At 45.0% G+C, this 20026-nt stretch overlaps 1 protein-coding gene and 1 long non-coding RNA gene across 8 annotated transcripts in view; one reads left to right on the top strand and one right to left on the bottom strand.

The window, feature by feature from the left end:
* Positions 1–20026, top strand: part of LOC117286514 — a 63802-nt gene that overhangs the window by 21733 nt on the left and 22043 nt on the right. The gene's annotated exons all lie outside the window — the stretch shown is intronic.
* LOC104852094 (probable N-acetyltransferase CML1) lies at positions 11012–15533 on the bottom strand. Of its 5 annotated transcripts, XM_019205313.2 has the most exons (4): positions 15406–15533; positions 14968–15051; positions 14137–14444; positions 11012–12813 (listed from the first exon to the last, which is right to left on the bottom strand). In XM_019205313.2, the coding sequence occupies exon 4, from the start codon at positions 12738–12740 to the stop codon at positions 12057–12059; it is 684 nt and encodes a 227-aa protein (XP_019060858.1). In that variant the 5' UTR covers positions 12741–12813; positions 14137–14444; positions 14968–15051; positions 15406–15533; the 3' UTR covers positions 11012–12056. The 5 variants fall into 5 exon arrangements, with proteins under 5 accessions (XP_019060858.1, XP_010607861.1, XP_010607862.1 ...); XM_010609559.3 differs by lacking the exon at positions 14137–14444; XM_010609560.3 differs by lacking the exon at positions 14137–14444 and having other exon boundaries at positions 14968–15071.

Genomic DNA, 20026 nt, shown 5'->3' on the forward strand with positions numbered 1-20026 from the left:
TGAGTTCTATTACCAGCCGAAGACTAGTATTCTTTTTGATTTTAAAAATGCCAAAAGAGCCAGAGATTTAGCTCAGTGGCTTTGCTGCCTGCCTTGCAAGCACAAGGAACACAGTACAATCTCCTGTACTGGGGGAAAAAAAATGCCAAAATCTGGGGATTTAGCTCAGTGGCACCATGCCTGACTTGCAAGCACAAGGTCCTGACTTGGATCCCTGTTACAAAAAACATTTCTACATTTTAAAATGCCAAAAGAAAAAAATGTCAATCAAAAAATGAGAATTCTGTCTTAGAAATTTAAATTATTAATTGAAAATTAATTTAAAATATTAATTACAACTTAAATTAAAAATGTAACTATATCAATGAATATATTAGAAATGAAAATATTAAAAATATGGAACAGTAGCACATGCATACACTCCTGGTTACTTGAGTCACTAAGGCTGAGGATTCCTTGAGCTCCAGAGTTCAAAGGCCAGCTTGGGGTAAGTAGCAAGATCACGTCTCTTAAAAATAAAAGAGTGTGTGTGTGCACATGCATGTGTGTGTGCACTTGTGTGTGTGTGTGTGTGTGTGTGTGTGTGCTGTCCCTCCCCCAGATCTAGAGAATAGCTGCTCTGCCTGCTAGACTGAGTTGAATCTCCTGAAACTTCACAAATTGACATTCTGGCCCCAGTATCTGCAAAAGTGACTGCATTTACAGATAGAGCATTTAAAGAAATAAGTGTCAGATCCCTGCCCAGGCAGAAGGGAAAAACGTAACAGGCAATACAATTATAGGTCCTGCTAGGCACAGTGCACAACAGGAAGCCAAGGCTGGGGTTCGAGATAAGCAGCCCACACCACACAGCCATCTGTAGATCCAGATAGCCCTGAACCACCAGACTTCCTTTCCCCCAGAACAAAACACTTCCTCCACTCCAAGACAAAAATTTCCACTTCCTTTCCCCTACACAAACTCCCTCTAAAGTTTCCCCTCACTCAAGCACTGAGGGTCAACAACGTTGTTGCCCTTGACTAGCCTGCAACCAGGCTGAAAATAAAACCTCGCTTGTTGCCTCATTTTTGCCTGCTCTGATGGTCTTAGTCATGCCTTGATTTACCCTGAAAATAAACAACTTAAAAAAGAGATCGGTGGCATAAGCCCTAATACAACAATCCTGCCAGCCTTTTCATTGGAAAAATAAAGGATGTAACAGTGGCAGAAACCTGGCCTACCATGTTTGAATTTCTGGATTCCATCCCTTGTACTGCTCCTCAAAGAAGAAGAAGAGATTAGAACACAGGCAAAGAAGAAAGACAGTGAAAGTAAATGGGAAGAGATACACAGAGATGTTGGCCATACAAGACCAGAAGAGAAGCCGCAGAAGAAACCAACCCTTTTGATATCTTTATCTTTTCTCATTACCCCATTCCATGCTCTCTGAGCTTCTTGGTACACTGGCATAGCACTTGTGGCAGACCTCATGTCTCCAGCCTTTGGTCCTTCCTTAGGAACTCTACTTGCAGAAATCTCACATGGCCTGCAGCATTTCTTCCATTCACAAGGTGGACCGGCACCCCTGATGAAATCCTGAAGCACTTTCACAAGTTCAAGAGAAAGTTTATCTCTCCAGAGCTATCGTTCCCTATGTACACATCTCCCTGAACCCTGGTGATGCCCAAGCTATCTGGACAACTTGTTTTTTTATATGCACTCTCAAAGCTCATGGCACAATTTCTTCCTTTGCATAGAGAGTACTAGTTTCTGATTTTCCTGTAACCCTTGGCCTCCTCTTTACCAGTCATGCCCATCCCTAGTGCATAGACACAGGGTGTGCACCTGCACAGCTTTGAGCCTCTGTCCCAAGTCCATCAGGAAGAAGTGCAACAGCCCACCAGTAGATTGTGCATTTGCTCCAGGAGGATGAGCAGGGAAGAGCTAGAGGAGCAGACCCTCCCTCCCTTGCTATCCACTAGCCCATTGCACTGCTGCCACTCTCTTCCTTCTTGGAGTGGGCTGCCATGATGCTTGCAGGAGGATGGTGTCCAGGATTCATATCTGTTAATATTATTCTGTAGATTTAAAGTTCACTGGGCAGAGGATTTAGCTCAGTGGTGCTGCTGCCTACCTCACAAGCACAAGTTTCTGAGTGTGATCACCATTAACCCTTCCTCCACCCAAGAAAAACACAGATATAAGCTTCAGTGTTCACTCTTGCTTTTAACAGGTGTGTAGGCAACAGGAAAACTCATGTGGGGATGATGTTGAGTTGCAAATGACTAAGTTTCAACAACACCGAGAATACAAGCAGGATAAAGAGCTTGCTCCCTGCTTACAGTTCTCTTCACTCTTTCCTCCCTGTTCCTCTCCTGAGAAATATAGTTGCTGGGTCCACACCGCTATGGATGGATGAAGGAGAATATTCCAGTTCAAAAGAACAATGTGCCTGAAGACATCCAGCAGAATAGAGGTTACTGAGCACCTGGAAGAGGTTGGGAGAGGTAGGGCCTGCTGGAGTAAGCCAGGCTGCAGGAATGGCAGCTTGTGGGAACCTCTACCATGCCGGATGCCCCCATTAACATCTCTGTACCGAATTCCAAGATGGCACTTCTTTGGCATCTCTGTTTCCCTGGCTACCGATCCCACAGGGCCTGACCACATGCATGAGAGGTTAGTAAAACCGTTTCTTAGCTACTGAAAGCTCCTTCCAAAGCAAAGGGACCATCCTGTCCTCATCATTTCCAACCACAGCAATGTTCCCACTGGGAGGTGCTCCTGAGCAAATGGCCTTGCTGGGCATAGACAACATGGAGCAGCAAGCAATAGAGGAAGCTCTCCTTTTTTCTTCCATCTCATTGGGCCATCACAAGGCACTCACCAGTGCTGGAGAAGACAACAGGACAGCTCAGGAGACAATAGACACCTAAAGTAAAGGGGTGTGGTGGGGGAGTGGGACAGATGCCTGAATGACTGTGTTCAGAGAAGCACAGGGAGGCAACCTGAAGGAGGAGATGGATTGGCAACTGGACTGTGAGTGCCGTTAAAGCCAAGGTCAAGCTGACCAGCATGGAGAGGGGAAGAGTTGAGGACCTCGGTCCTAAGAAACAAGTAGCATTTGGAATCTCACCAACAGTGTGGCAAAAGAGCCTCCGTGTAGGTGCAACAGCCTGTGTCACGGTCCGATGGGGTAACTGTGCATGGTGTGCTCCAACCGCTCTTTCAGTAGAGAGGAAAATACATGTCAGGTTAGGAGAAAACCCACAGCAGTGCTTCTGTGTTACAAGAACTTGGTTGAGGGGTGCTAGCTCTCATTCATTCTGCAGTAGGTCAGCCTGTGGGGTTGGTGGACTCAGAGAGAAACTACAGAGCCCCACTTGCAATTATCAGCAATTATCCACATTCCCACTCACCCTTGCTCTGGGGCTGCCAGGAGGACGTGGTCAGTGAAAGGGAATTGTGACACTCAACAACTAGGCCACACCCACACACTGAAAGGTCCAACTGGAGATTTTATTCAAGGGGTAGGAGTAGAGAGAGAGCAGAGACAGAGGAGGAAGAACAAGGAGGAGAGAAGGGAGAAAAGAGAAGAGTGGAGTAGAGAGAGAGCAGAGACAGAGGAGGAAGAACAAGGAGGAGAGAAGGGAGAACAAAGAAAGGAAGGTCCTTTTATCAGTTTTGGGCCGGGCTATTGATTATTTATGAGGAGTGGGCTACTTTTAACCTATCATAGCCCAGGTTGCTTTTTATGGGTCCAGCTCTGCAGAAGCATGTTTCAACTTCTCTGGACCACTGTGGCCTTCGGGGGAGGGAAACCAGAGATAAGTCCATGAGGTCATTTTAGGAGCCAGTGCAGCCTGTGATGGAGGCATCACAGCATACTTTAACATGATCAATTCCGTAACATTCCCCCCTCTTTGGTTTTAGATAATAAATAGAGGCCAGTGCAAACCACACACTAGTGGAAGGGGGTGACATCTGTCTTCTGTAACTACTTCCTGCTGAGTCTGGGGCGACGAGTCAACCTAGGGGCAAGTGTGGGGCCTGGCTGGCTGCATTGTCCTTTATGAACATGGAATTGTTTCCAGTAGCATTTCTACTGGAATTGTTGGGAGGGCTTCCTGAGAAAAGTCCAAGTACATAAATCCATTAATGAGGGAGGAGAGAGGGGTAGAAGATAATTTGTATGAGGCTGTGGACTGGGTTGGAGAGTTATTAGGAACAAGTAAAAAGGTAAAAATTGTTATTTCAGTCGGGGTGAAGTCTGATAAAGTTTTTTGGAGCCACACGTTAGTGATCTAGTTGGCTATGTGAGTAACAGGACAAGGGTGGGGAGCAAACCAGAAAATATCAATCCAAACATCTTTTAGAAAATGTTTAAACCAAGCCGAGATCTGAGCTATGGTTAGTTGGTGGGCTGTCATGTGAACTCGGTGGTCTCACTGAGGTCTCTGGCCTGAAGTATCAGCTGGTGAGCCATCTGTCAGGAGACTTGAGTGGAGAGGCAACTGACCTGGAATTGAATAAAATGGAGAACACAAGGGGCAACTGCCAACAGAGTAAGGATAACCAGTAAAGAGGTTAGTAGAGGACTGTTGAACCAGCTAGTTAGTCTTCCATTAGTCCCCAACTCACGCTCCCTGCATCAGGTACCACTCCTGATTGGTTATCAAAGAAAAAACTTGTTTTGTTTTGTTTTATAGCCAAACAAAGTCTCCCTTTTTTGTGAATAGAAGGTCAAGTCCTCGTCTGCCCTGCAGGACCACCTGAGAAAGTGAATTGATCTGTTTTTGGAGTGTCAGGATCACCTTAGAAAGTTGGGTAATGTCTTTTTCATGTTCTGTCAGGTATTTTCCTTGGACTACAGAGTGGGACAATCCCGCCGTTCCTGTAACCATACCTACTACTATGCCCAGTGCTATTATAAGGGGCATAATGGTCACCTGTAATGCTCTTTTTTTGGGGGGCTCAGGCCATCCTAGTTATGGGGATGGGGGCTCTCTCATCTCCTGGTATTATATAGAAATCGGAGGCCAAAAGAACTGGAGCACAGAAAGCATTTTAAGAGGTATTAATTTTTGACCAGACAGTTCTTTTTTACAGTGTGGTTGGTTATGTTGGAGAGGGAGTTGTTTAAAGATATCCCCAGTATGGTGATGTTTTCTGTAAGACTGAGGCACATCGGGCCTGGGTGATTAAATGAAATTCTTGACCTATAGTCTGTATTAAGCCTTTTGTCAGGCAGAACAATTTTTGGGTCGTCTTGTAGCTGGACCAGGGATCAGTTTAAGTGGTGGAGTTCAGAGGAGACATTATGTACAACCTGGATTACAGATGGGGTGAGGCATTCTCGGGTATTCAAGACCTGCAGGTAATGGTGAACTCTAAACCTGGATCCATCCCCTCCACATAAAGCCTGAGACTCCACATCTTCCCAGACTGCCACAAGGGATCAGTGGGACCTGGGTCTGAAGGAGGGCTGAGTTAGGCTGGGAGTGAGTCAAGGTAACACACCAGGGGCCTATCGTCTTGGGTAAGGTTTAGGAGAGAAAACAGGAGCAGGAGAGGAACCATTATTGTCTCCAGCAATTAAGAATGGCAAAAAATGAGATTATGAGGTAATAGGTCAATGAGAGTAAACACCTGAAAGTAAAATTACAATTGAGAGGAGATACTGTGGCCAATCATAGCACAAGAACAAGTCCCAGGAGTACTAATATAGTACTTAGGATATCAGTGGGTGCTGTAGTGTGAAATGTATCACAATACCCCATGAGAGGATGAGGAGGTAAACAGTTAGGTTGGTTTATCTGACTCAGGACTTGATGATGGTGAAGGATCCTGGGCAACCAGGTCTTCCGGAATCCGAGTAAGTTTGACCTTCAGAGGTCCTGTGGAGGTGGCTGAATAGTGTAGATGAGGTCCTGTGGATATGACTGGGAGAGGAGCATAAAGATATAATTTAACACGAAAGTAATGGAACTATCCTGGAAGGGACTTAAGTTTAGAGCAGGGCTTTGAGTGTATTGTCTCCTGGAGTCAAAGCCCGTGAAGTTCTCTGGATAGACCTGTTTTACTTTAGAGTGGTGGTAGCTGAACTTTGACAGCTGTGGGAGTAACCAGAAGTGTCTTATATATGGCCCTTTTCATATATAAAGTCTCTCAAGATACAAGGGGGGGGCTTCCAAATAAGACCTCATATGGGGAGAACCCAGTATGACTTGGGGTATCTCTTGCTTTAAAGAAGGCCAAAGGGAGCCAATCAACTCATAACCCAGTGTTATTTGACAATATTTACCTTAATGGTACCATTTATCATTTTTTTAACCTTACAAGAACTCAGAGGTCAATAAGCAGTATAACAGTTTAGCTAGATCTTATATAATCTCTGTTATAAATGCTGGCCCATTGTCACTGTCTATGGAGAGAGGCAGACCCAACCTTGAAATTTTTAATAAAATCTTGTATACTTCTGAAGCCCTCTGTTTTTATAGGAAAGGCCTCAGGCCCTCTAGAAAAAGTACAGACCCATACTAACACATTTATAACCTTTACAGGGGGTGGGATGTCTTAATCCAGAGGAATATTTGGGAGGAGAATGGGCCTCAAAAAGTCTATCACTAGTGCCTGTTTATTGATTGTCTCTTTTGGTTATTCTTTTCTGCTGGGTGTTTAAGACCAAATTAGAGTGAGACCTGTGTTAATCAATGTGAGCCTCTTGTTATCAGCAAAGGTCAGTTAAGTCTCTTTAGGCATTATTTTGGAACCATGTATAGGGCCTCTCAGCACCCAGTGTCAGCTGTTAGGATGGGTTCCGGCCTTGCTTGACCACGGTGCTTTTAGTAAAAGCATGGAAGAATTGTTTTGGTGACCCTCCTTTAGTACACATTACATTTGTCTCTGGTGTCCAGCAATCTCTCTGTTCAGGAAGTTAGGTGACTTACCAAAGATGTAAGATGTTGTAGAAAAGGTTCCTTCATACCTTGGATCTTTGATGACCTTGGAGGGCCAAGCCAAAATATTGGTGATCTCCTTAGCCCAGTTACCTTTTAGTGTTGGTCTCTGTACTTTGGTGGTTGAGCACCCAGAAGAGAAGATCAGTGACATCAGTAGTACAGTAGAGGTTTAACTATCATAACTATCTAGATAGCAAGTATCCTGGAATTTAAAATATAGTTAGAGGGCTATTATTTTATCAATCATGGTTGTTTAAGTAGTTGATTTTTTTGTAGAATATTAACAGAAAAACTTGTAATCAGGAGCCACACATAATGATTATATTTTAGCATGACAATCATGATGACATCTTGGTAACAAATGTAGATTTGTATCGTAGTATAGAATAGCCATTGTTAAATGTATTTATCTTTTTAAAATATATATATATATATAGACAAAAACAAAAACCCAGGAAACTTATTTAAGTTGTTATATTTTGATATGGTACCATCTAAGGAAAGTGTATGGGCCTATAAATATACCTGTAACCATAAGTACGTGGAGCAGAAGAGAAGGGAGAATATCTGGATCAAAAGGTTATTGTCATAAACAACATGAATTTCTTTATACAGAAAATATTATATTTTGAAGATAACTATCATAAACATGTTATAGTAACATTTAATAAGGCATATCTTTCTATAAGGCTATAAAAATTATTTGGGCTCCCATTAGTGAATAAAGATCAAAATAAATTTTCTGAGCAGCTGCTTCTTTATTTACCAACAGGAGTGTATCCAAACTTAAAAGTTTATATTTAATTATCTTTAAATTTGTATTTAACCTATAAAACCAGAATGTAGAAATCAACAGTCTACCTGTATTTGACATCATTTTGATAACATTTAGACAGACAAACATATAAGACAATTTAAACTAGAGTGTCAGGTCAAAATAACAGAGATCTGTTGTAGAATTAGGATTAAAAGGAATGAAAGCTCTTTATGACTGTAAATGTAAACCTTTTATAACAAACTTGAAACTAACAAGCAAACATACATATTTTCTTATTAAATAATTTCTACACACCTTCTCTACATACTTAGGCCTTCTGGTCTTGTATATCTTTCTTTACCTGTTTTTAACAAGACGAACATACAAAAAACCTTTCATGTTAAAAGTATAACTCTTATTTATAGCTTTCCTAATATTTTTCTGTCTCATTTACTATTAACCTTCTATAACAAACTTCAGCTTAAAGTGTCCTTTTTCTGTTCTCAGATTGTTATATCTTAAAATTTGACTGGCTGCCAATAGAACAGTATTAACCTTGAGTTTTTAGGAAAGAGCAAGTTAACCCTAGAATCGCAATCTAAGAATGTGTAATGTACAAGAAGTGTTTTAAGCACACCAAAAGGAGAGGCAATTGGACCTCTTCCAAAGGGTAAGCACATTTTCTGAGAGGCAAGTTTACCAAGTGAAAAACAGCAGATATGGCAAGCAGTTAGGTGGGGACTGGAGGTTCAATAGCTTGGAATAATGGAAGACATTGGAGTGTTGGAAGGGCTCGGCATAGAGAAATGAATGGATGCCCCAATTTGGGATAAAAGGTCATGACGCAATAAGGGAACGACGGGATAGGATGGGAGGACTAGGAATGAATGAAGAAATGAAAAGTCCCCAGTTGTGCATGACAGTAGGGGAGTCTGTTGAGGGTGTTGTTTTTGATCTTCTACCCCAACAATAGAGGTCTGAGACAGGGAGGTAGGTCCCCAATATTCTCTCAATGCAGAAAAGCTGTCACCAGTATCCAATAAGAAAACAATACTCCTACCTGCCACAATCAAGGTCACCCTGGGCTCCTGGGCAGTGATCTGTGTCGGGCCAGTTGTGCCAGGGCCTCTTCATAGCCCTTCAGCTGCTGCCAGACCTATCAGGTCATCGCTCTGGGGAGTGGCGGGGCCCGCGGCTCAATGGCGGGGCCCGCGGCTCAATGGCGGGTGGATGCCAGGGGGCAGTTGACACCCTAATGTCCCCTCTGTTGGCACCTAGGGCATGGCTTTGTAGGCCCTCTGGGATCTGGGCACTCTCTGGCCCAGTGACCCTCTTGATTGCACCGATAACAGGGTCCCAGTGGTTGAGGGGACCCTCTGAAGGGTCCCTTTCCTTGAGGCAATTGTGGCCTGGCAGGACTGAAGGCTTTTGCCAATAACTGGTACTTTTTGGTGAGCTTGAGATCATCACAGCCATGATAGACTTTGAATGCTGCAGCCCGAACTTCTGCAAGGGGAGTCAAAGTTCCCCTGTGGAGCTTTTTAGTTTGAGTCTAATGTCAGGGTAGTTCTCAGAAAAGAAATGCATCATGATTAATCTCTGGCCATTGACAGACTCAGGGTCAAGTTTGGTATGTTGGCAGAGGCCATCAATCAGCCTTTATAAGAAGGCAGACGGATTTTCATTTTTATCTTGTATAATTTCATCAAGCTTCTTATAATTTACAGACTTCATAGTGGCTCTGCGGAGCTCATGAGGAGACAATTAATGTACCTGTCTCAAGCTTTAATCCCCGCCTCAGTGTTGTAGTCCCATCCTGGGTCTCGCTGGGACCGTGAGAGCACCTACCAGATGGTGATTGTCAAATGTTCCTGATCTGCATGAGCACGAGCCTGATCCAGCACTTTTTTGCCTTCTTCAGGAGTTAAAGCATTGGTGAGAACAACAAAAAGATCATGATAGGTTAATTGATAAGACTGTCAGGAGTTGAAATTGTTTTGCAAAGGTTGTTGGGTCGGCAGTGAAAGGACCAAGCCTGGCTTGGATGAGGGCCAATTCAGACATAGGGAAGGGAGTATGAACACAGACTGTCTTCCATCCCTGCCACTTCGCACAAGGGCGCCATCATGTGGCTCATATGAGAATTGGAACGAGTGAGAGGTGGGGTTGGAGCAGAGGGAGGAGCGGTACCGGTAGGAGGTATTATGGAAATGAGAGGGGTTGGAGATCTAGGAGAAGAGAAGGAGTCAGATGGGGTAGGAGTAGGGGTGGGTTGGTTTCCTGGTGCCCGGTATGGGGGAGGGTCATCGGCCGGGTCCAGCTAGTCTGAAGAGTTAAGAGGGAGGGGGTTGGTGGCGGAGGAACTGTGGGTTAGCAGAAATGTGGGAGGAGGTGATAGAAGAGACAGTCTCCGGGCAGTGGAGCAAAGAGAGGGCTGTTTGCTAAGATAAGAAAAGCCCTGGACATATGGAATCTCTGACCACTTTCCTTGATGCTCACAAAAGTTATGTAGGTCTTGAATTAGACACAGTTCAAGGGAGCCATTAGGCGGCCAGACATTTTGATTTTTTAATTGATATTTGGGCCAAATTTGAGTGGATAAGCAAACAAGCCACTTGGGTTTTTAGGTCAAGACCCTCCAAATTCTGACTAAGCATCCCAAAGGAGAGTCTATGGGTATGGAAGAGCCAGAGCCCATGTCCACCAGGACAGGAGGTTATCAGAAGTCCAGACATCTCCTAGAGTTCTGACAGGACCCCCTCTTTTTCTAGACCCGGTCTAGAAATCTGAAACTCGGTCTCTTGTGAAGGTGTCCCTCGCACAAGATAGGAGTTTATGGGGAGCTCAGTTGAGTCCCGGAATCAATTTGGCAAACCTGGTCTCCCAAAACTGAGTGACAGAGGGTCTGGGCCCCGGCCTTGTCCCGGACGTGATCCTCGTGGGTGGTCTAGGACTCTGGGATCTCCTGCTACCTGAAAGATGTCTCAGAAGGGGGAACTTACCCAGTATCTGGTGGAGGCCTGAAAACAGGTGGATCAGTGTTGGCTGTGAGAACAGCACCAAGGAAGGTGGTCACGGACATTGGGTGGGGGCTGAGTTGGAGTGTCTTGGTATCTGGGTTTCGGGTCCCCAGATACGTTAACCTATGGGCCTGGCAATCCAAGATCTGGCTTCTGATACCAATGAAAGGGAATTGTGATGCTCAACAACTAGGCCACACACACACAACAAGAGGTCCAACTGGAGATTTTATTAAAGAAATGGGAGTAGAGAAAGAGAGCAGAGAGACAGAGGAGGAAGAAGGAGAGAAGGGGAACAAAGAAAGGAAGGTCCTTTTATCAGTTTTGGGCCGGGCTATTGATTATTTATGAGGAGTGAGCTACTTTTTACCTAGCACAGGACAGGTTGCTTTTTATGGGTCCGGCCCTGCAAAAGCAGGTTTTAACTTCTCTGGACCACTGTGGCCTTGCGGGGAGGGAAACCAGAGATAAGTGCATGAGGTCATTTTAGGAGCCACAAAGTACCAGGAGAATGCAGCCTGTGATGGTAGCATCACAGCATACATCAACATGATCAATTCCCTAACAGGACAAGGCAGCTATGATTCTAGAGTAGTGGAACCTGGAGTGGAATCAAGTTGGATCCCAATGGTGTCAGATCTGGGACAGTCACTTCATCGACATCCCCTCTTCCTGTGCACACACAAACACACCCTACTTTGATTTTCCAGCTAGGTCCACTAGTTTGAGGGCCAAATACATTGAGGCCTCCTTGTGAAAACATCCTGTACTGCAAGCCCTGCCTGCCTTCCTTCTTCTGCTCACCCACTGGAGACGAGAGAAGATGCAGCATATTGCTACCCACATCTTTTCATAGGACTGAATCTCAACCCCTTGCCCTGTGGTTGAAGCTCGTGTTAGAGACAGGTTTGGAAAAGCCTGGCTTCTTTTCTAGGGTTACTTTGACTCTTCTTTGGGACCTTGAACCCTGTCTCAGGCAACTGGTACAGGATGGTGCCCAGATCCCCAGCACTGAAGCCAACCCAACACATTTGCACAGATGTCCTGAGACCAGTGAGGTGTGAGCCAAAACCAGCAGAAACTGCAGACCCAACTTCAGAGAAAACGTGTGTCTGGTATTGTGCTGTGGTCGTTTTTAAAGCAACATTATCGTGACACTAGAAACATGAGGAGGGGCAATGCACAAAGACAATGGAGGAGAGCGGCAACTGCCTGCAAAACACCATCACACGTGCCCAGCTCAGATCAGACAATCAGAGTTTATGGTTTGTAAGACAGAAATGTCATACTTTGTGATTATAGCACAGTCAATCAGGTTTTTGTTAATACAAAAGGAAGAGATCACAAGCCCCCTTCCCGAGCAGAAGGGAGTTGGTACAATAAATGAAATATAGGAATACCTGCCAGCCTCCAGATTATATTTAAAAAATAATGGCCCGTCTTCCGGAAGCCCATGCCCTGGTATAGGGCCAGGGCACTGCGCTGTATTATATTTGTCTCAAGCACGACTTCAACATAGCCCTGGTCCCGGGCAAACTGGAGGACAGTCCTGACCAGGTTTTTCGCTATCCCCTCTCCTCGGTGCTCCTTAGCCACTGAGAGGTGAAACAGCTTCAACTGCTTCTTCCCCAGTGGGGGATTCTTCACCGGCAGAGCACACACAGTGCCCACCACCTGCCCCCCACACTCGGCCACCCAGAAGCAGGAGCCGCACGCACTCAGGTAGGATTTGGTGATGTCAGCCATGTCTGTGCGCAAACATGTGGCCACATACAGCTTCCAGTTGTATCTGGCGAGGAACCACAACAAGAGCAGCAGAGTGAGGCTGGACGTGATCGCCAGGAGCCAGGAGCCAGAGAACAGGAGCAGGGAGAGGGGCACCCCGAGCTCAATCAGGAGGGTTCCAGGCAGCATCAGCATGTGGCGGAAGGTGGCAGGGACATGCTCAGTCATGCCCCTGCAGAACAAGTCCAGGACTGGTTTTCGGTCTCTCTCCCGATATGTGCGGATGTGATGAGGAGTCATGTTGCCACTTGTGTGTCTACCACTTCAGTCCTCCAGGGATTGCCAAAGCTGCCTGTGTGACTTCCCTGCAGCCCTGCAGAAGAGGGAGAGCTGTGTGAGGACCCAACCACTCCTGGTCACCCAGGCACAATGGAAACCTTGCTCAGTGTGTGTCCTTCTGCTGTGGCCCCAAAGGAAGCAGGCCACCAGCACCAGAGAAGAGAAAAGCACCCTGCCTTGTAGAATTCTTTGAGGCTTTAACACAATAACTTATATGAAGTGCTGCTGTATACATTCCCTTCCACTGCAACTGCAATACACTACTCACTGGTTCTTTGAAGCTCTTGGTATATTGAGATGACACGTGTGACAGCCAGACCTTTCAGCCCTAGCCCCTTTGCTCTCTTCCTAGGGTCTATCTATGGCAATATTCCTGTATTCTCTAGCAGGAGACAGAGCAAAATCTCTTTGACCTAAGTGTAAATGTATTGGATGCTGACAAGGTAAAAGGTTCAAGGACCAATATGGCCCAATTTTGAGATCCCCAAGACCCTTTGGATCTTTGGGCCCACACTGAGAGGCCTGAATTTGTATGCGTTACTTCTTAGCTCTTACCAGAGAGGCAACAGTGTGCAGGGTGGCCTCAGCCTTCAGTTCCTAACAGACTCCAGGAAGAGACTGTCTGGGGTCTGCCCCACTTCTGCACAGCAGATCTGAATGCCATTCGTTGCTTGGCTCATGAATAATTTTAATCATAAAGAGCAAGGTCCAGTGGTAGGAAAGTGCAAGAATAGGAAGCTTTCATTTCTGTGATTCACCTTTTGATCCCTGGAGAATTATCTTGTAGAAGGATATGGAATCTGTCATCACTCTCATGAGAGCCTGGACCAATTCCTGCTTTCTTCAGCCTCATCTCCTATCATGCAACATACTAAGCCCTGTGCACACTTTACGACGATTCTGTGCACATATGTGGTAGGAGCCTTGAAACCCTGTCTTGGCCTGGGGCTCTCTTATCTCGGGCCAGCTTCCAGGTCTCCTGGCTCAGTAACAAAGTCCTTCACAGCTGCACTTCTTCCAAAGCACCTGGTGGTGCAGTCACACATCAAGAAACAGCGGCCACACACTTCCTCTCCTCCATTCAGCCCCTCAGGGACTGTGTGGATGCTCCTGTTCTATCATACATGTTCTTTGCGGGCCCCAGCAGAGCTTACACCCAGATAACAGGCACTAGGACAGTAGGCAGATGCCATAGGCCCAGGTGCTGGCTTAGAGTCACCGCCATCACACTGCTCAGAAATTTTAGCTGAACTCCTAACTCTAAACCTGGAAAAGCAAACCAGAGGGCAGTTGCTTCTCCATGGAATTATCTTCTACTGAGGGGACTCCTGCTTTTTGCTAATGTGCTCAAGCCTACCTGTATGTAATATCTGCAAAGGACTCTGAAGGTGTTGGCTTTCTCCTCTTGAGACTCCCTGAGCAGAGGACAGCAGACTCCTCTGGATTTCCCTCATTCTCACTATGCAGCAGGGGACAAGCGTGAACTTGTGATAAGGCCAAGATGCAGTGATATGCGGTCATCCAGGGAAGAAGATCCTCTTGAGATTTCAGTATATGGATGCAGGTGGAGGCCCTCCCAGGTGTGGTAAGAGCCAGGAGAAACAGACATGAAGAAGCTGGCCTCAGTAGACAGTGAGATGACTCCTCAGGATGAGGAATAGAGGTCTGAACAGAGAGAGAAGAAGAAAGACACAGGTTTGGGGAAAGGAGGCTGACCAAACTGCCTTTGGAAGGAGTAGGTGAGGGCACCCAGGTGTCCACATGCAGCATATGTGGTGTGGATTCTATTCCAGGAGCAAGGGGAGTCACAGACATGCTCTTAGCAGCAAACTAAATGAACAAGGTGTGGGGTGTGCATGCATAGTCATCATTCTCTCTGCACATGGACCATGAATCAGGAGTCTAGAGTACAAAGATACAGGCCCAGAGGCATGTGGATGATCCTGGAAAGGAACTAACTGGTCACCAGACACAGTGGTGCAGGGAACACTGTACCTGGTCAGGACTGCCCACCATGAATTATTGTACAGTTCTCTCTGATGCTATGCAAAAGCGTTGTTAGTGGCTGAGTCAGGCTTAAGAAAAGGCACATTTTTTTTTTCCTAATTTGAAAGGTCTTGCTTGCCCAGTAATTTTTGCACCAACAGACAGGAAACCGCCACTATGAGAAGATGAGCATCAAAAACACCTGATCAGAACACTGGTTCCTTTTCCTTCTTGCTGTGCGACCCTGAGCACGTCACTTAACATCTCGGAGCTTGTGTATCTTCATCTGAAAAGCACAGCAACACACTGTTGAGGATTGAACAGAATAACGTACATGAAGCACTGACACCGTTCTGTGTTCCCCTCCCCCTTCCTTATCCTTTCATTGTCTCTCTGGGCTTCTTGGTTTATTGGGATGGCACCTGGTGCACCAGACCCCATGTCTTCAGGCCTTTGTTCTCTCCCCAGTTTCCATCCATCACAGAAATTCCATGTCCCCCAGAGAAAGATCAACAAATCCTCCTGCTGAGAAGGCAAAAGGGGCCAAACTCCAAAATGGCTCGGCCTTGAGATCCCCAGAAATGTTCAGGGGCTCCCGGTCCACATGGAGAGCCCTCACCTTACCCCCCTGTCCACTTACCTGCTCTACCACGGAGCTGACAGACGGTGGCCCAAGCCCTCAGCCTCCACCTGGCACTGAGAAGACAGTGTCCAGGGTCTGCCCCAGCTCTGGGAAGCAGACCTGGGTGCCACCTCACTGGCTTCTGGGAAAATATGTTAATCATAAATCCCAAGGTCAAGGAGCTGAGTTGTACCTCAGCAGGGAGCCCCGGTACATTCACCCATGTGATCTTTGCAGAAGTAACCTGGAGGGCAAGGCAGGGTCTGGATGGGTCCACAGGCCTCACTCAGAGGAGGCTGCCACCTTCCTCCTGCTTTCTTTAGGATGCACCACCACTCACTCAGCACATCAGGTCTTCTCTGAGTCCAGGTGGTCTTCTGCACACTTCTGCTAGGAACCTCTGGACTGTGCCTGTTGCCTTGGGCTCATTCACTAAGGGGCAGAGTCCATGTTCCTTCCTCAAAAGCAAGATCTGTCACACCTGTGCTCCCTGGCAGAGCTGTACCTGTCCAAGGTCTATGGGTCCTGGGCGATTCTTCTCACTCACTTGGGCCTCTTCCTCCTCTCCATCCACTTGGTTTGTATTTTGTTTGCTTTGGTTTTTTATGTTAGGGAAGGTGTATTGGAAATAAGGAGGAGAATGGCTCCTGGATTTCCAGGTTTCACAAGGAATTCTCTCAATTTAGAATTACGTATATGCGAGTTGGGTACAGGAATTGCTTATTTAGTGGCCACCTATCACAGGTGGCTCTAGATTTGAAATGATCGAGACTCAGGGTTTTTAGTCCAATTCACTCACACAAGTATGTACAATAGATTGAGACCTCATACCTCCTTTTTTGTTGTTTTGATTTATTTCTTTTTGTTTTGGAGGTCAAACTCGGGGACCTTGCCCTTGCTTGCAAGGCAGGTGGTAGAACTGAGCTAAATCCCTGGCCCAATAGAGATTTCAGAAGGAACTGGTTAATTTGCATTACAATTTTGTAGAAATTCCGGATCTTAGTAGGGACTGGTTGCACCTCCCTTTATTAGGGAGTGGTCTGCCTCCCATGCTGCCTGAGGCAATGCATTGTTTGTCCACAGTCCTAGTTCACTGTCTACTCTTAATTTTTATCAGGATGGCTGTTCACCCCACTCTATCTCAGCCCCTTCCAAGAGATAGCTGTCTTGCTCTTTAAAAAAAAAAAAATGAATGTTTTTGGTACATTTTAGATAAATATAATGATCACATCCATCCTGTAGAATTTGTACCTGTACGTGATGTATCTTTCTATATACTTATTGAGTTTATTGGTACATTTTAGGTATACATTATGATCATATTCATCATGTGAAATCTGTACATGATGTATCTTGGTTAGTTTTCCCCATTCCCCTGTCCTCCCTTCAACCTCTCCACCCCTCCCTATACACATAAGCTTTGTTTCCGTTTTTTCCTTATTTTCTTTCCTTTCTACCCCCACCCCCGCTTTGTTCCCCTTCCCCTTTGAATATTTTCTTCCTATTTCACATATCTATTATACATTCTGGTCCTCATTTACACCAGAGAAACAATTCAGTATTTACACGAGTGTCTCCCATTTTAACCTAAGGTTAGAAGTCCCATTGGACCCAGCTGTTCCCTTTCTGTGTGTATTCCCACAGGAATTAAATATGTGATGTATCTTTCTTCTTTTTTTCCCCATTCCTCTCCCTTCAAACCCTTGTCCCCACTTTATTTACAAAAGCAGCTGGTTCCCACTGATTATTCAGAATTTAAGACAGAGTGAAGCAAAACAACAGCTAATCATTTCAAGAGGAAAGAGTAGACAGGTGAGTCAACCTTAGTAAGATGTTCAAAAAACCTAGGACAAACTTTCCCACAGTATATAGAAGAAATGTTTTCTAACTGAGCCTTTTAACCACTTCTCTAAGGGAAAGGATGCCAGGTCACCACACTCAAGGATATTTGGGAGCATATTTTGTAACTGTAGAATAATCAAAGGTAGAATCAAGAAGGTGTGGTGGGGAGTGGGGAGTGAGGTTGGGACAGGAACCATGCCATGCACGGTTATGTATTACTGGAACCCAGCACTCTGGAAGCCGAGGGAAGAAGATCACAGTACATTCAAAGCCAGCCTGAGCTGCATAATGAGTTCAAGAGCAGCCTAGAATCCACAGTGAGATCCCATCTCAAAAACCCAAACTAAACCTACGTTGCTCATAGGTTGAACAGGGAAGAGGTCTAGGAACTGGGCCCAGCAGCTGTCCTAAAAGGAGGTCCAGAGACAAGGCAGGATAAATATCAGCAGCCCCACTCGCTTCCTCCCTCCCTCCTCCTCTTTCTGCCAACTCTCCTGCCCTTGCTTACTGGGCCAACCTGAGTGGATGCCAGGCTCAAAGGTTCCTCTTGCTATAAATTAATCTCTAGGCCAGAGTACTGTCAGGAAGAGACTAGAGGAGTTGACTAGAGGGGAAAACAAGACACCTGGCATACAGATACATTTTTTTAAAAACCCACCTATCAATAGATGAATGGATACAGAAAACATAGCATTGGAGTGGGGAACTTAGCTCAGTGGTACTACACCTCCCTCTCAAGCACAAGGTCCTGAGTTCGAACCCTGGTACCAGGGGGCGGGTAGGAAGAAAATGTGGTATGTATAAATATTGCAGTACTTCTCTGCCATAAAAAAGGATACATTTAAGTGTTTATAGGAAAATGGATGCTGCTTGACAGCACAGTGTTATGTGGAATAAATTAGATACTCAAGGTTAACTATTACATGGTTTCTTTTATATGAGGAACCCAAAGTATAAACAATTTAAAATGCAAAACAAAGGATGGATAGGAAATGGGGAAAAAGAAAAAAAAAGAGACTAGAAGGTAAATGGGAAGGAGGAGAACAAGGGAGAGAGAAGGGAAGGAAGGGAAAAGAAAAAATAATAGAAGAAAATTAAGGTTGGATGATAGGAAAAAAGGGAGATAGATCTTTTACAAATGGGAAGGGAGTGAAAGATGGATGGAGGAGGGAGAGAAGGAGAAGGGGAAATAAAAACAAGATGTGCTATGCACACGTACCAATTCCCCATGATGAACATGATTATGTACTTAAACATGTAATAATAAAAAATTTCAAAGAGCCCCAGCATTGTGGTGCACACCTACAATACCAGAACTTGAGAGGCTGAATCAAGAGGATTGTTGCAATTTGAGGCAATCCTAGCCTACCCAGTAATTTGAAGGCCTGCCTAAACTGCATAGTGAGATCATGTCTTAAGCAAAAACAAACAAACACAAAAAACAGCAAGAACAGAAAACTGAAGGATACACATTTGTACTCAATGTGTTTGTTTTTTGGTAGTGGGGATCAAACTGGGTAACTCATACTTGGCAGACAGGCACTGTCCCACTGAGCTAAATCCCCGGCCCCAATTGTACTCATTCTGCAAACAACTTACAAGGTTATGCTCTTATCCTACACTGACCATGTGTACCGAGTGACACTGCAGTCAGCAAAACAAAGTCAGGAGCAGGGAAGCACCTGCAGTGACAGTACAGTTCCTTGCTGCAGAGGACCACGAAATTAGGCCATCAGGGATACATCCAGATGTGGATGGTGGCAGAGACCTTACAGCCAGTGAGCCACTGGGCTCTTAAAAAAAAAAAAAAAAGGCTCTAGGCTCAAATTATAATTTAGAACTTGGAGAAGGCGGGACTAAAGACACCTCTGAAGTTGTACACTGCTGTGCTTGCTCCCAAGGCTGGGTAGCTAGAAATAGCAATGTTACCTAAACACAGCACCCCTCCCCATCTCATCTCAGAGTACAATCCAGACTGGTGTTTTGGCCTTTAATGTAAAACCCTGTGACTAAAGAGCCAAATATGTGTGACATATCAATCCAAACCCTTTTTAGTTTCAACACCAAATCCCCTCCTATAACTGTATTTTTGCTGAGGGAGTTTTTAGACCCTGGACCAACCTGGCTACTCATAAAGTATATTGTTCTAAATCAGTTCAAAAATACTAAAACTTTGAAACCTTATGTTAATTCTTTGGCAGTACTTTTTATTTTTCCTGATTCAAAGGCTCAAGGGAAGTTGAAAACATTATTTATAGCTACAGAAATAAAACCCTTACAACTTGTCTTCATAATGTACAAATTAATATCAATTCTGGGGTTTTTTTTGGTACCAGGGATCAATCTCAGGACCTTGAGCTTGCGAGGCAGGTGGTGGAACCACTAAGCTAAATCGCTGGCTATACGAATTAATAAACATGAGTTCTATTTCACTGAGTCCACATTCCCCAATGAAAACGTGCAGAAGTTAGAAGGCCACATTTGCAAGATTACTGACATGGGCATGCTTGTACCCTACTGTGTGTAGTGCAAAGTGGCACCATTCTGGACTTACACTTTACCAGGGGTGGGGTCTGTCATAAGAATATAGAAATATGTACAGAGTTTTTTTAGCAAGAAAATAAAACAGAAAATTTAAATGACATATGTAAAAATAGAACAATTTCATATGTGGTTCACTGCACATCAATTGGAAAGAATGTTTTTAAGCCCAGTAAGCAGCAGCATTAAGGATATGCGGTAACCCAGAGATCTGAGTTTTAATTCTAACTATAGCATTTGAGATCTAGATTCAGCT

This window comes from Fukomys damarensis, unplaced genomic scaffold, assembly GCF_012274545.1.
Source record: "Fukomys damarensis isolate Sample0158 unplaced genomic scaffold, DMR_v1.0_HiC HiC_scaffold_2, whole genome shotgun sequence".
NCBI lineage: Eukaryota > Metazoa > Chordata > Mammalia > Rodentia > Bathyergidae > Fukomys > Fukomys damarensis.